The sequence below is a fragment of the Salarias fasciatus genome, chromosome 14 (assembly GCF_902148845.1).
Source record: "Salarias fasciatus chromosome 14, fSalaFa1.1, whole genome shotgun sequence".
Classification (NCBI taxonomy): domain Eukaryota; kingdom Metazoa; phylum Chordata; class Actinopteri; order Blenniiformes; family Blenniidae; genus Salarias; species Salarias fasciatus.
Genome location: NC_043758.1, coordinates 8468499 through 8482379, shown reverse-complemented (window position 1 = coordinate 8482379; position 13881 = coordinate 8468499). Strand labels below are relative to the sequence as shown.

At 43.3% G+C, this 13881-nt stretch overlaps 1 protein-coding gene across 2 annotated transcripts in view; it reads right to left on the bottom strand.

The window, feature by feature from the left end:
- The window catches only part of pde2a (phosphodiesterase 2A), a 164267-nt gene that overhangs the window by 107818 nt on the left and 42568 nt on the right, over nucleotides 1-13881 (bottom strand). The window contains exons 1-3 of one of the 2 annotated variants that reach the window (XM_030108848.1): nucleotides 6416-6487; nucleotides 6291-6385; nucleotides 5850-5940 (exon numbers count right to left, since the gene is read on the bottom strand). In XM_030108848.1, the coding sequence (XP_029964708.1) occupies nucleotides 5850-5940; nucleotides 6291-6325 (126 nt within the window). In that variant the 5' untranslated portion in view covers nucleotides 6326-6385; nucleotides 6416-6487. Of the gene's footprint in view, nucleotides 1-5849; nucleotides 5941-6290; nucleotides 6386-6415; nucleotides 6488-13881 lie in introns of those variants that run through there. The other variant, XM_030108847.1, reaches the window with a different exon arrangement.

Below are 13881 nucleotides of genomic sequence, written 5' to 3'. Positions count from 1 at the left end.
GTGTAAATGCTAGATTTTCTAATCTTTTTCAGATCAAAAGAAAGTTGTTATTGGCTGTAGAGATCCATCGCATTGAAGCTTAACTCATAATTCTAGTGTGTCTATTACATCTACAACTAAACCAGTGAGAAAAATGTGTGTCATGACAAAAAAAAAAAAAAAAAAAAAGTTTACCCTCCACTTGCTTCTTTTTTGTTTGAATTTCTGGTCAGAAATTAAAAGGAAATAAAAATCTGTTGGTAAAAAGCCCTTCCCTGACCCCCGGACTTCTCCTGATGCTGCCCCCCTGCTGAAGCACCTCCCAGGGGGGCTCCAGCCACAGTTTGGGGTAATTCATGACTTTCACTGCATGCATGTTAACTGCCAGCCCTGCTTCACTCAGATTTTACATTATTCTTATTTAATGTGATAGTCTTATCTATGTTCTCGGATATTTACTGTGTGATTTTTCAAAGAAAGCTGCACTCAGCTCTCTTAGATGGTTTTATTTCAGCAATTATTTGAGGCCCGTAGAGGAGAAGATATTCACTGTTTACATTAAGAAAAAGGTCCAAAAATAAACACTTGATGTTGATACATTTGGGGATTGAGCAAAGAAAAATAGGTTGTTTTTTTTTTCCCTGCCTACAACAGTAATAATAAAGCGAAAAGCTGAACTTTACACTAACTCTTGTACACAAACAATAAAAAAACAAGCAAGGAAAAAACAATGCAATGTTGTTTGTCTGGGGGACTTTTGAAGTTCGCTGCAGAGTTGGCCCTGTTGTCGTCTTAAAGATCAGATCTGACAAATAAGAGTCACTTTACCTGCACGCAGGACGAGCTGATACCTGTTGGCATTTGAGGAGTTTAATTCAACAGACGCATCCTGATGCATCATGTGTGCCGTCAGTCTGAGAGTTGACTCTGGTCGTCGTTCAGCTGGAGAGAGGACGGCTTGTTTTTTTTAATGGTGTTTTTATGCCTGCGGGAGGCATTTTAATGGATGCTCTGCACTTAGCATGATCAAATGGAATCACCAAATGAGGCACCCGGACTGGGACTGTATATACAACCACTTCTTTATCATGTTGTTTACGTGCATTTACCTTCCTGAGATCATAACAATCCCTCCTTGCGGAGCAGACGAACGCAACAAATTACATGCAACGTCTGATTTTCGTTCCTCTGCTCGCGCCGCGATGTGTTGAGCTTGCAGTCTGCAGCAAAACTTCTGCGCAACTCGCTCACGTCGCGCCGTGATTGAAATCAGCTAATGAGCAGCCGAGCTGGCCTGCTGTCATCGCCAAATGGACGATCGATTCAAAGTGTGGGCTCGCGGCATATTCTCTGCGGCTGCGGCATCTCACACCTTACCTGTTTTCACCAAGCCCCTCCAGGCTTGGAATCGAAGAAACATTGTTGGGAATTGTAGAGCGTTCTGTATCTCACTCTCAACAGTTTAGCTCAAGCGGGCAGGAGAGCGGCGCTCCAGCAGGGGTCATGCTATAGTGCGGCTGCCCGGCTGTGTAAAATACAGTTCATTTTCCCTGCACCGACTCGACCCCTCCATCACTTCACATATGGTGCAGCAACGCTCTCCCCACATAGGTCACTTATCTTCTGCAGCCAAGAGGTAATTCGTTTCAATCTTAAGCGGTGCCCGGCGCAGCGCGGTGTGTATTTGACGGAATGTGCTGGATATCAGCCCCGTTATTTGCTGCTTATTGCCGCATGTCAGAGCGCTGGCGTGCGTACGCACACAAACGACAACAGCAGAGTCGGCAAGTTTCACTTCCACACAGCCAAGTTTCAATTCCTCCTCGTCAAGTTTCACTTCCACATAGCCTGTTCTGGACACTATTTATCATCTCAAGTATTGATCTGTTTATGTTATTTGTGACAGAAATGATGATAAAATACGATTTGAAACAGAAATGACCGCCTCAGATCCACAAGGAAAAAATCCAGTTGATCCCTGGAGCCTTGCTTCAGGCAGTGTAAGCTCATCTGGTTTACTGCAGTGAGGCTGTTTTTAATGAGCTGATCTCTGGTTAGCGGCAGAGACGGACGGCTACCTTTTAAAGGAGCGATTCTTCATATAGCTGTGTTTTGTTTAGATATTAATTGCCCTGATGACTTTTTATTTTTACCCTCTTACAATTCAACACTGACACAGTCAACTGCAGAACTAGCGGTGAGTCTGTATTTATTATTTAGTGTTGACCTTTGAACATGTCCTCCTTACATGAATTCACATATATAGTTTTTTTTCAAACTGTTGTAAACCAGTATGATTCTTATCACTCAAAATTCTGATATATGCTCAGTATTGATCGCTGCAATTGATACATATTATTGATTAATCTAGTGAATTCATAATAACCATTACAGTAGTTAAACAGAACAACAAAAATATCACTTTTGTCTGAAATGAAACTCTCCTTTTTTTTCCTCTTTTTTAGACAGAAGTATCTACACCCTTCGCCTAACTAGAGAATGGGAGTACCTTTGACAGCTCTGGATTGTTTGTGGCCTGAAGCTCATCCTCACACACACACCGGCATTCACTGGATGATGGATGGTAAAATATATTTGGGGCAAATATTGAAAGAGTGGTTGCTTAGCTGCTACACTGTCTGGTTGTTACACCCCTGAGCAAGACACTTACCTGCTCAAATTCTCAGACAGCGCACGAAAGAAAACCAGCACAGCGAACACACGAAGGAATAACACGCACTGAAGTGAGAAACACTAGAACGTCTCTTCAGGGCGCTAACCAATGAGGTGTGTGTGATGGTGACGGAAACATCTTTGTGGTCAGGTGAGATTAGCCATTCTGGCAGTGGCAGACATGCACGTTTTGGCAAGTGGATACGTGTTCAGATCGACTAATGCAGCAGACGTCACGTTTTTAATCCCAAAAGGAAACCTTGACAGAGCCTCGCCTCAGGCCTGAGATTCAATATTATTACAAAAAAAGTACAAACTTTAGTTGGTTTAATCCACCGCTACGTTTATGCCATTAGGGTTAAGCTATTTGGGGCAGGAGTGTATGAATGAATTCACCGGACACAAACAGACACGGGCACACAAACAAACCCCCACAGTTTCACGCATACACACAGACATAATTACATGCCATGTGTTTGTGTTTGTTAAATTCAAATGGATCTTTTTGTTTTTTTCCCCCCAGCCCAATATTTAGCCCAAAATCCGTCTTTGCTTTTAAAGCCTACACATCATCTTGAGCTAAATGAGAGGGAAATGCGGAGACATCTGCACCGACAACGTGACGAGGACGGCGGGACACTGCGAGCTGGAGGGTGGGGGGGGGGGGGAGGGATCGAGACAGGTGAATCTGCACACCTGTGCCGAAGTGTTGCTTCTGTGCGCGCACACTTGTTGAGACTCACACGCAGACTCATGCAGACACGGAAACACACACAGTACATCTGTGAGGTGCTGGACTGAAGCACAGCAAGTGTGAACATAAACAGCTATGAATCAGAGAGATATCCAGAGATGTGAAGAGTGAGAAATATACACACAATGCTCACAAAAAATGCATTTTGTTGGCTTTTTGGGAGAACTTGGCAGTCTCTTCCTCGCAAACAGAGGCACATACACACCCCCCACCCCACAGCTGAATTAATCCCCACATCTGTTCTGATGGGGACTAGAGAAGATTAACCTGCTGCTTTTACAGTCTCCCGAGCACGAACACCAGCATTTTACTCTTTATACAGATAAAGCAAGATGCATCATCACCAAGTGAGGTTTTATATAAAAGGAATGTGTTTCTGAACGAGTGTGGTGCTTAGATCTCCCATCTCACAGCAAGATTCAGGTCCTTCAAGGACTTTTGTTAGTATGTTCTCACCCTCTCTTTCTCTCTCCCTCCCTCCCTCCCTCTCTCTCACATAATAACAGACCTTAAACTTGGCATTGGGAGCGACTGAGTATGTTAATGTTAGACGTTAGTTTCTGTGTTTGCTCTGTAAATGGACTCCTCAAGGAATAAGTTGCCTTTGACCCTTTGACCGTTGCACTTCTAATGCTCCTATAATAATCACAATGAAGGCAGTGACTTTGTCTAAATGTTTAAAATGACATAATTAGTTTATAAGTGAAGAGAGTAAATTAGCTTGAAGATACAAGCCAGGGACGTGTCTCGATGCTTATTGTTTAAACACTGTAATGACTGTGAAAGTGCAATTAAATGTGGAGAATAATATATTCTCATTTCCATTAGCTTTCACAGATGTGTTTTTTTTTCTATTCTGTCAAATAACAGAATTAAATCTGAAACTCATCCAAACACTTAAGAAACGGAAAAACAATCGAAATCCAAATTTAAATGCATGATTGAGAACTTCATTTCTGTTATGGCAATTCTGACTTTCACCAGCAGCCAAACAACAAAATAGATCATTGCATTGGAGAACGGTAAGCAACGAACCACCAGCAACAAACAATGTCGGACAGGAATGCAGCTGGACAAGATTTTCAGCAACGTAGTGTCACTGCGGAAATACGTACGACACATGGAAGGCTGAAGCTTTAACAAGACAAAATAAAACATTACTGTATAAAACAAAAAAAACAAATGTACGACTCAACACAGACCTACAGCAGGACAATGTTAATGTGATGGATGTTTTTAAAAAAGAACAAAAAACATACACACATTTACACAATGGAAGCTCCCACACACACACACACACACACACACACACACACATACACACACACACACACGTGCATACATTTACTGCTTATCTATGCCCTGCAGCTCACTGACATAGACTAATGAGTATCTCTTCAGGAGAAATACGGTTCATTTCTTGAATGTATGAATGGCAAACCATGAGTGGAGTGTGCAAGAGAGGTTTTAGTGTGAGTGTGTGCATGTGTGTGTACATCCCTGCATATCTATGCGCATACACTCTACATGTTTAGGTAACTGGGTCTGAGCGCAACACGTCGACGCTGGCAGCCAATCACACATTTTTTTCTATTTTGATGCCAACATGAAATCCCATTGCGTTATAAATTAAAAATGCTCTAAAACACACAAACTGACAGCACACACACACACACACACACACACACACACACACAGACCTGTCAAGCACATTTAAGAGTACAAGCAAGCATTTCTGAATCATTGGTATTTGCTTGTATGACAAAATGATGAAGAAAAAAAATAATCGACCAAAAGACAAAAAGACAAAAAGGAATGAGATGTGATGAGCTGAGCTGAGAAAACAGCATCAATTGAAATGAAAACTGAGCACAGACGTGCACCCGTGCATCAACAAACACTGACAAGTTTGTAATGCCAGCAAACAGAAATAGTAATTCACAAGGATGATTCAACCTCCCATAAAATGTCACGGGCTCTAATGTCCACACCCTTTCAAGTATATGACTGTTTTATGTCTATCTCTCTCTCACACACACACACACACACACACACACACACACACACACACTGACTGACTGACTCAGTGACAGAGAGCTGCAGCAACAGGAATCAAAACTTACCTGCTCCAGGCAAAAGTTCAGTGCATTCACAAACAAAATTAAACAGGGAATAACAACAGTGTGAGCGTGGCACGGGTTTTCTTCTTGATTTCAAAGATCAGTGTGTATGAGGAAAACCATGAGACCTGAACTGATCTGTGGGAAATATTGTCAGCCTGCCTGCTGCCAGAGAAGTTGGTGCAAAAAGACAGGAAGAAGCAACAGGGAAGAGGTCAGAGGGCAACGAGCAAGAGAAGAGAACAGAAGAGAAGAGAAGACAAGACAAGAGAAGACAAGAGAAGAGAAGAGAAGAGAAGAGAAGAGCTGAGCTCAGATCCTACCTGGAGTTGTTCGGACAACGTGGTGGACTGTCTGGGATTCAGGGCTGGAGCTGAACTCTCCTCAGGACGGAGAAACACTTGCTGACCACGTCTGCAGGCATCAAAAAACAACAGTCAGGACCTTTGTGTGTGTGTGTGTGTGAGTGAGTGAGTGAGTGTGTTGGTGTGTGTGTCTGTGTGTGTTTGTCTCTGAGTTATCCGCTGTGCACACATGAAATCAGCTGATAGATAAGTGATAAGCTGCAGGGGGAAAAAAGCGCTTTCATAAGAACACACACACACACACACACACTGAATTTATCATTCTCCAGGCGTGAGGAGTGCAGGAATCTAAAGCTGAGTGTTTGTGCATGTGTGTGTGCGTGTGTGAGGGAATGTGGGGCAAAAGGTGAGTGTGTTTACATGTGTGTCTGTGCGAGTGTATATTAGCGAAGTCCTTACAGGTCCTTTTCTTTCTTCCTCTCGAGCGCAGTCATGTCATCTCCACCTGTCGTACGCAGAAAGAGCGCCAGAGTCACTCACACATTCACACACACACACACACAGCGACGCGCCGGTGCACACACTCGCGCTGGCAGGCTGAGAAGCACACTGGTGCGCTGAAGCCACGAGCTGCAATGCATAGAGCGGAGCGTGAACACAGTCCCTCCTCCTCTCGCCTCTCTCCTCCCACCTCACTCGCTCGCTCTCTCTCTCTCGCTCTCTCTCTCTCTCTCTCTCCGTCTCCTTCTCCGTTCTTCCTCTGGGTCTTACTGCCTCCCTCAGCAATCCCTCGCCTCACTACCATCCATCCGTGCGCCAGCAGCAAACCGACGCGCAGCTACAGCACATCGTGGATTCATTCAAACCAAATAATATTTTAAAACGATAGTGAGTCACGGAAAGACACGGCTGCTGGCGACATTTTTAAATATCTCAAGTTAAAATGTTGATATTTTTCAGTGACCAACTTATGGTCATGAATGTGATGTCCTTGAGACCCAGAGGTGGGAAAACAGCGTTGTGTTTGGTGACAAACTGGTAAGTGAGAGAGCGGGGTGTTTTTACATGTTCCTTATTTTGATGCTGTGTTGCACATGCTTGTCAACATCCCGTCGACGCCACAGTCGGCGTCGGTGCTCGAGGCATCCACCGTCTCTCGTGAGCTGTCAGGTTTCCACCTTCGTCTTGCAATTCCATTTGACATGAGCCAAATAGGTGTTAAACGCTTATATAAAAACTGATTTCAATTCACATCATCTGTCCAAGACTCACTCACTGGCTTTTCACACTATTCAGCAAATACTCTCTTGGGACATTTTCAGTGACAGGATGGGATGTGACAGAAGGAGATCATCATCCGATCAGATCATCAGAGACTAACAAGTTTCTGACATGTGGGGGAAAATCTTGTTGAGAAAAAAAAAAAAAAAAAAACAGTCCAGTGCAAAAACCAGAGACATTTCAATGCAAGGAGTAGATCTTCTGGATGCACATAACAGCACTCCTGCCAAGAAAAAAGGAGATGTGGTGTTTGCTGTCAAGGCGAAAGGTCATCAATATTGATCTGACTTAGTTTTCTATAGGCATCAACAGGATCAAAGCTCAGCAGCAGTGTGGGATTGGGTTGTTGCCCGTTGTGGTTTGCATGCTCCATTCAGCCTTCACTCATTTCTGCCCATCCAGTCATCAATGTATCAATTATCATCTGTTCATATATCCATCAAACAATCCATTTTAGGCAGCTGTAACCAATTCCTACCCACACTTGACAGAATGTGGGGTAAATCCGGCACAGATCAACACTACTTCACTGATTAAACACAAAGAAACCTGCCAGCGAACACATCACACCTCCAGTTAATTCAGATCAACCAATCACCCTAAAAGCAGGCCAAAGCACCTGCAGAAAGCCAGATGTATATATCATGAACGCACACTGCACTGTGTGAGTATCTGTCGACGGTGAATCACACTGAGAGGAGACATTTCAGCTGCAGTGGAAATGTCGGAAAGTAAGTGCAGATTATCAGCTATTGACCAACAACCCTCGAATAGTGAGTAGCCTACTTTTACCCTCATTCATAATTGATTGATGAACTTTGCCAGCCTAACAGAAATAAAGACACGTCTTCAGCGGCACTCTGTGCATTTAATCAACAAGCAGCTTTCTCTCGTGTCAGGGAGAGAGTAGTGTGCGGTTCCGACAGCTGATTCTCCGAGGTGACATTGGCGGTGACAGGACATTTAGCATAACGCTGTACAACAGCGTGAGTTGTACTGTCGTCCGGTGCAGTCAGTCAATGTGACAGCAGACCTCAGAGTCATTTACTAAGATCAACCAGCAGCAGCAACACATAAAGTCATCGATACGACTGAGAAGAAGGTTAAAGGATAACAGTACTGAAGGATTATTGAAACAAACAAAATTCAAATCCAAATTCAAATCTAGGTCATTCATGTCATTTATTATGTGAAGCAAAAAATGACTGGTAGAAACACAGTTGGAGGCGCTAGTGAAAGGTTAGCTCTTTGCTATAAAATGCTGTAATAGCCAAGCAAACCCTGAGGCTGCCTGTTTTGTAAACATGGCGAAAGGTTACTCCAGTGCTGCAGAATTTCAGGCTGTATTGACGAGTATTGGCTAATACACAAGATACACAGAGATAATCTGCGCTGTACACACTGCTCAATATCATCTCTTTCGCACTGTGTCAAAGCTGAAGACGGAAGTCAAATGAACACACGCAGCCACAGATACACACTCAAGAAGATCCTTAAATGTTCTCAGTGAAAATCACAAGTAGCCAAGAAATTGCAGACACGAACCTGAAAAAAGGAGAGTTCAAAGAAAATCCTCCCTAAAGACTGTCCCTCTTCATCTGCCTCAGACTCAGTGATGCAGATTACCTTCAGCGCACACACACTTTGCAAGCACACACACACAGACAAACACAGACCATCTTCGCTGTTGCAGCTCAGCTAAAGAAAGTATTGATTGCAACTTTGTGATTAAAACAGGGACAGTTATTACTCCTCAAGTACAATCGGCACACACAAAAAAAACAACCTGCAGAGTGATCACTCTCTCACCCATTCAACTGCCCTGTCACACACACGTGCATAAACCAGACACACACACACGCAAAGCATTGCAGCATGAATTAATTCTGTGCAGAAGAACATAATTAGCAAACCCTGGACCTGGAATCTGATGAGCCTGTAACCTTGGTCTGGAGTGTGCATTCATGTGTAAGTGTGTCCATGTCTGTGTCTGTCCGTGTGTGTGTGTGTGTGTGTGTGTGTGTGTGTGTGTGTGTGTGTGTGTGTGTGTGTGTGTGTGTGTGTGTGTGTGTGTGTGTGTGTGTGTGTGTGTGTGTGTGTGTGAGCACGTGTGTTGTTGACCTGACTCCCATAAAGTAGCACAATGATTGAAAGCTCTAAATGGTAAAGGTGCACTCAGGGGAATAGGGCTAATCTACATAATGGTGGAGCTATAGTAACCACATCCTGATGCACTCACACTCTCACACATAGACACATTCTCACACACACACGAACACACGTAGGTGTCAATAGTCTCATCCCCCCACACAGCACTTTTCCTCCTGCTGATCTGACAAGAGCCATAAATACGACAGTCTCGGAGGAAAAAAACAAAACGAAGACAAACATGTATTTGCATGATTGCAGCTCCTGATTCTTACCATGCTGTTAGGACAGTTTTCACCGAGGTTTACCGAGGTTCAGAAAGTGATAATGGCATACTTGCAATTTGTTTTCTCCCTAGTTATTCTGACTGTTTAGCTTTTTTAACGTTATCTGTTAAAGCCAAAAGGATTGATTTCTACGCTGCATAATTTCCTGACTGCAATTGTAAAGCAGCTCAAAGAGGATGTTAGAAACCCACTGACGTCTTCTCATGAGTAACAATACCGGCTTACATCTTGAGGTGGCCACTTCAGATGAGCTCAACTTGATTAGCGATGTGCATTTGAGGGCAAAAGCTTCCGCCGCCTGAAGAGCCAGAAAAGATCAAGAGGGGCATGAAACAGACATGCTCTCAGTGGGAATGCGCAGCGGAGATGGTTGGATTGGCTCAGGGACGAGGCTGAAACACTCGATGCATTGTCCAACCACCGCCGAATCATCTCGCAGAGATTGTAGTGATGAACAATCACTACTATAAATGTTATATTAATATATGATACGAATATTAAAAAATGACTAATTGACTGTGCGTTTTAATAAGTGAGCATAACTGTGAGATCTATCTATGCTTTAGTGATTTCTTTCTGTCCACATTGTGAAAGGCGGAGTGCAGGTCATCTCTGCAAAGCTGCAGCATTTAATCAGTCTGCATCTGATAAGAGAGATCCATGGTGATCTGTGAGATTTCTGCTGCGTTCCTCAGTGCTGGCGATCTATGTCTGCACAGACCCGCCAAATGTCAAACAAACACGGCTCAGAGAAAGGTGCGTGTTTTAAAAATGACTTTCACTCTCATTGTTAGTCATTGCTGCTTTCCTTATACAACACAAGCAGTATAACAACAGCAGGAAAGCGACAAATGGCACACCCTTCTTTGGAAAGTCTTGCAGACATGCGCATTCGCACACGCGCTTTACAGAGGGTTGGACTGTTTGTATTGATAACCTATTTCAACAGTGCAGTGCAGTTTGTTGATCTGATTCGACTCTGTAAGGCACAGCACTTGGAAACAATGAATTTGAGTCCAAGAGACATCGGGAACGCTCCTTAGAAAACCCACACGTTACATATTTCATCCTGGGAACTGCATGTATCAACAGCTTCATCACACAACATGTTGCTTCGAACCAAATTGAAAGCATGAAGATCTGACCATGTGAGAAGCAAAACGCAGCCTCCAGCAGTATTTTTATTTGTTGCTAAAAGGTCCTCTGAAAATCATGAAGTTCTTCAACGTGACTCACGTTCCCAAGTTATTTCTGAGTGCACTTCTTTTGTACATCTGTGAATATCAAGGTACGCGTGTGGGTATGGCTTTATTCAAACGGCCGACGTGGGGCCTCGGAATTCATCTCCTTCAGTGAAAAAAACTTGCTGCCGTCCTCGCTCTGCTGCTAAAGCATCTATACATCGAGTCAAGACCGACGGCATAACCACGCAACAGCAACATTTAAGCTGTCCGAGTTCTATTCATCAGAAATCACCGAAGGAACATTTGGAGAGGCTGCTTGGTGGTTGCTATGCGAGTTCGTACGTTGGCAACCTGAAAGGTTTATAAGCCAGTTTCCATACCAACATGCACCGTCTCCCAACTCAGTACAGGCAGATGAGGAAAATGAAAGAAAAACAGGAGAAATCTTATCGCTCCACAGCAGTCTCTATACTGTTTGCTCTTATCTAAAGCGTGCTTGGTAATTCAGAGATGATTCTCTGCTATTTCGGGTAATGTTTTGTAAAAGTCCACGCAGGCCACAAAATAGCTTAATGCTCCAGTAAAAGACGAGTGTTTTGTTTGTTGTACGCATTGCAGAAACACTGGAGGGATTTATTTAACATAAATAATGTTTAACAAGCCGATTCAGAGGACAGAGAGAGGAACAGCTGGTTAATGGTGCCATATGTAACTACTGCCTCAGTGCCGATGGAAACACAACTGAGTAAGTCATCTGACAGTTTCATTCAGCAAAGTTTCTAAGTCCTGGGTGAACTCCTGCAGTTGTGTTATACTGAATTCACGCAGCGCCACACAGCGGCACAGTGATTAGTTCTCTTGCTTCATGGTGATTTTGATCCTTTCTCTGCATGTATGAAATGTTCACTGGGTACTTTGTTTTCCCCTCATAATCCAAAAAATAAGCATTTGGGGCCAGTTGGTGTCTTTCTTTTTCTTTTTTTTTTTTTTTTTTCATATTGCTGTTAAGTGTGACTGTTCACTGGGTGTACTTATCAGGGTGTACCCTGTCTTTGCCCATTGTTAGCTGGGATTAGCTCCAACACCCCCGTGACCCCGAACAGGATAAGGCAGTTTGAGGGGATGAAGGTGATGGCTTGACAGGAAAATTCAGTCCCAGCTCCAATCAGCAGTCACAGCAGACCGTCTATGAATCCCTGTCTGATAAAAGTCGGCTGAACTTCCCTTGTAAAAGAGTTCAGTGCAGAGGCAGGAGGAAATCAGCTCTCTATCGTTATGGATCCTCACAAACATGCTTTTTTTTTTTTTTTTTACGGTTTGTAGGAAATTTAAAAGAGAATTAGAATCTGTTCCGCAGATGCTGATTCTTCATATCCTGAGACGTTCTGAGGAGGATCAGCAGCAGCCACAGAGGGTGTTTTAGGCTTTAACAGCATGGGCCTCCTGTTGATCATTAATAGCGAGTTGTTCCCAAATCCAAGTTTGGATTGGGCTCAGCGTTTTTGTGTGACCTCTGCATATTGCTGCTGTGATGGCCTGGGCTGTATCTTTACGATTCTATGTGACTTCAAGCTTACTGAATCATGACAAAACTGCCAGGAACAAATTTTGGGGCTGGGCGAAAAATGGACCAGACAATTTCCGTCAGCCTCCAGATATAAGATGAACACACACTCTGGTTTGTTCTTTGGCTTTGCTCTTTGATCAAAATGTCATGTCTCCAATGACCTTTACTTAAGGGCTGGAGTGACCCTTAACTGAGGGCTGCTTCTGTAGCTGTAATCGTTTCTTGGACTTCATAACCGATCATTTGACGTACGCGCCTCCCGCTGTCACTCACCGATATTGGATTGAGGCTTCAAGGAAGATTACAGAAACTAAACCAGCACACAAGATTTAATCTTTCCTTTGATTTTGAGGTTTTGAAACAGTATTTTCTGCACAGGTTCTCACTACAAACTAATAATCTAATGTAGGTATTTATTATTTGTCAACTGAGACACCAATTCGACGTGATAATGATGGAAATTTCAGTGCAGTTGTTCTACGTATTTTAAAAACGTGCAGAATTTGATTGCATATGATTTTGCATGTTTTTAACAAATCACAGAAATGTTCACACTATGCAGGACCTTAGTTAATCAGGCTCAGGAGGCCTATAAGCATCGGTTTGTTCCAGATCCTGCTATGAGTGCAGCGATCTTACGCTGCAATGAGAGGCTTACTGTGGACACATCGTGGTGTATCCATAGTGATTAGATTAGAAATTGTAGGTTATGGCTTTGCAAATTAGAAAACATTTTTTCTTCTTGTACCAGCAGAGAAATCATTTATGAGAACAAGACTGTGATGAAAGGTTATTTGTAAGAACACCATTGAAGTGGCTGCTTTGTAAATTGGTTGGTCGTCCTGTTTTCCAATCAAACAGAAACACATGTTTCACAGTTGGGTTCAGCTGCAGAACATTTTAAACAAAATCCATTTGTTGAAGTCTGTCTAAAGCAGTGATTTATGAGTTTTCCCTTTCCAGACCTTCTGTTGAATCCTGTGCAGGGCTACGGGGTGCTGGAGCGAGGGCAGAGCACACCCTGGACGGGTCACGAGCCCATCACAGAGGAAACAGAGACACACACACACACACACACAGTCTCGTATTTCTATCCTTGTGGGGACCGTCCATTGACTCCCATTCATGTCTAGCCCCTAACCCTGACCCTTACCCTAACCCTAACCCACACCACAACAAAGCCTAACCCTAAAGAAATGTTTTTGCACTTTTACTTTTTTCAGTAACAACAACATGGTCAAGAAAACACTGTTTCTCCTACTTAGGACCGGAAAAAGGTCCCCACAAGGCACGTCGTTCCACGTTTTGCTATCCTTGTGGGGACATTTGGCCCCAACAAGGATAGAAATACGAGAACACACACACACACACACACACACACACACACAGTCTTGTATTTCTATCCTTGTGGGGACCTTCCATTGACTCCCATTCATGTCTAGCCCCTAACCCTGACCCTTACCCTAACCCTAACCCACACCACAACAAAGTCTAACCCTAAAGAAATGTTTTTGCACTTTTACTTTTTTCAGTAACAACAACATGGTCAAGAAAACACTGTTTCTCCTACTTAGGACCGGAAA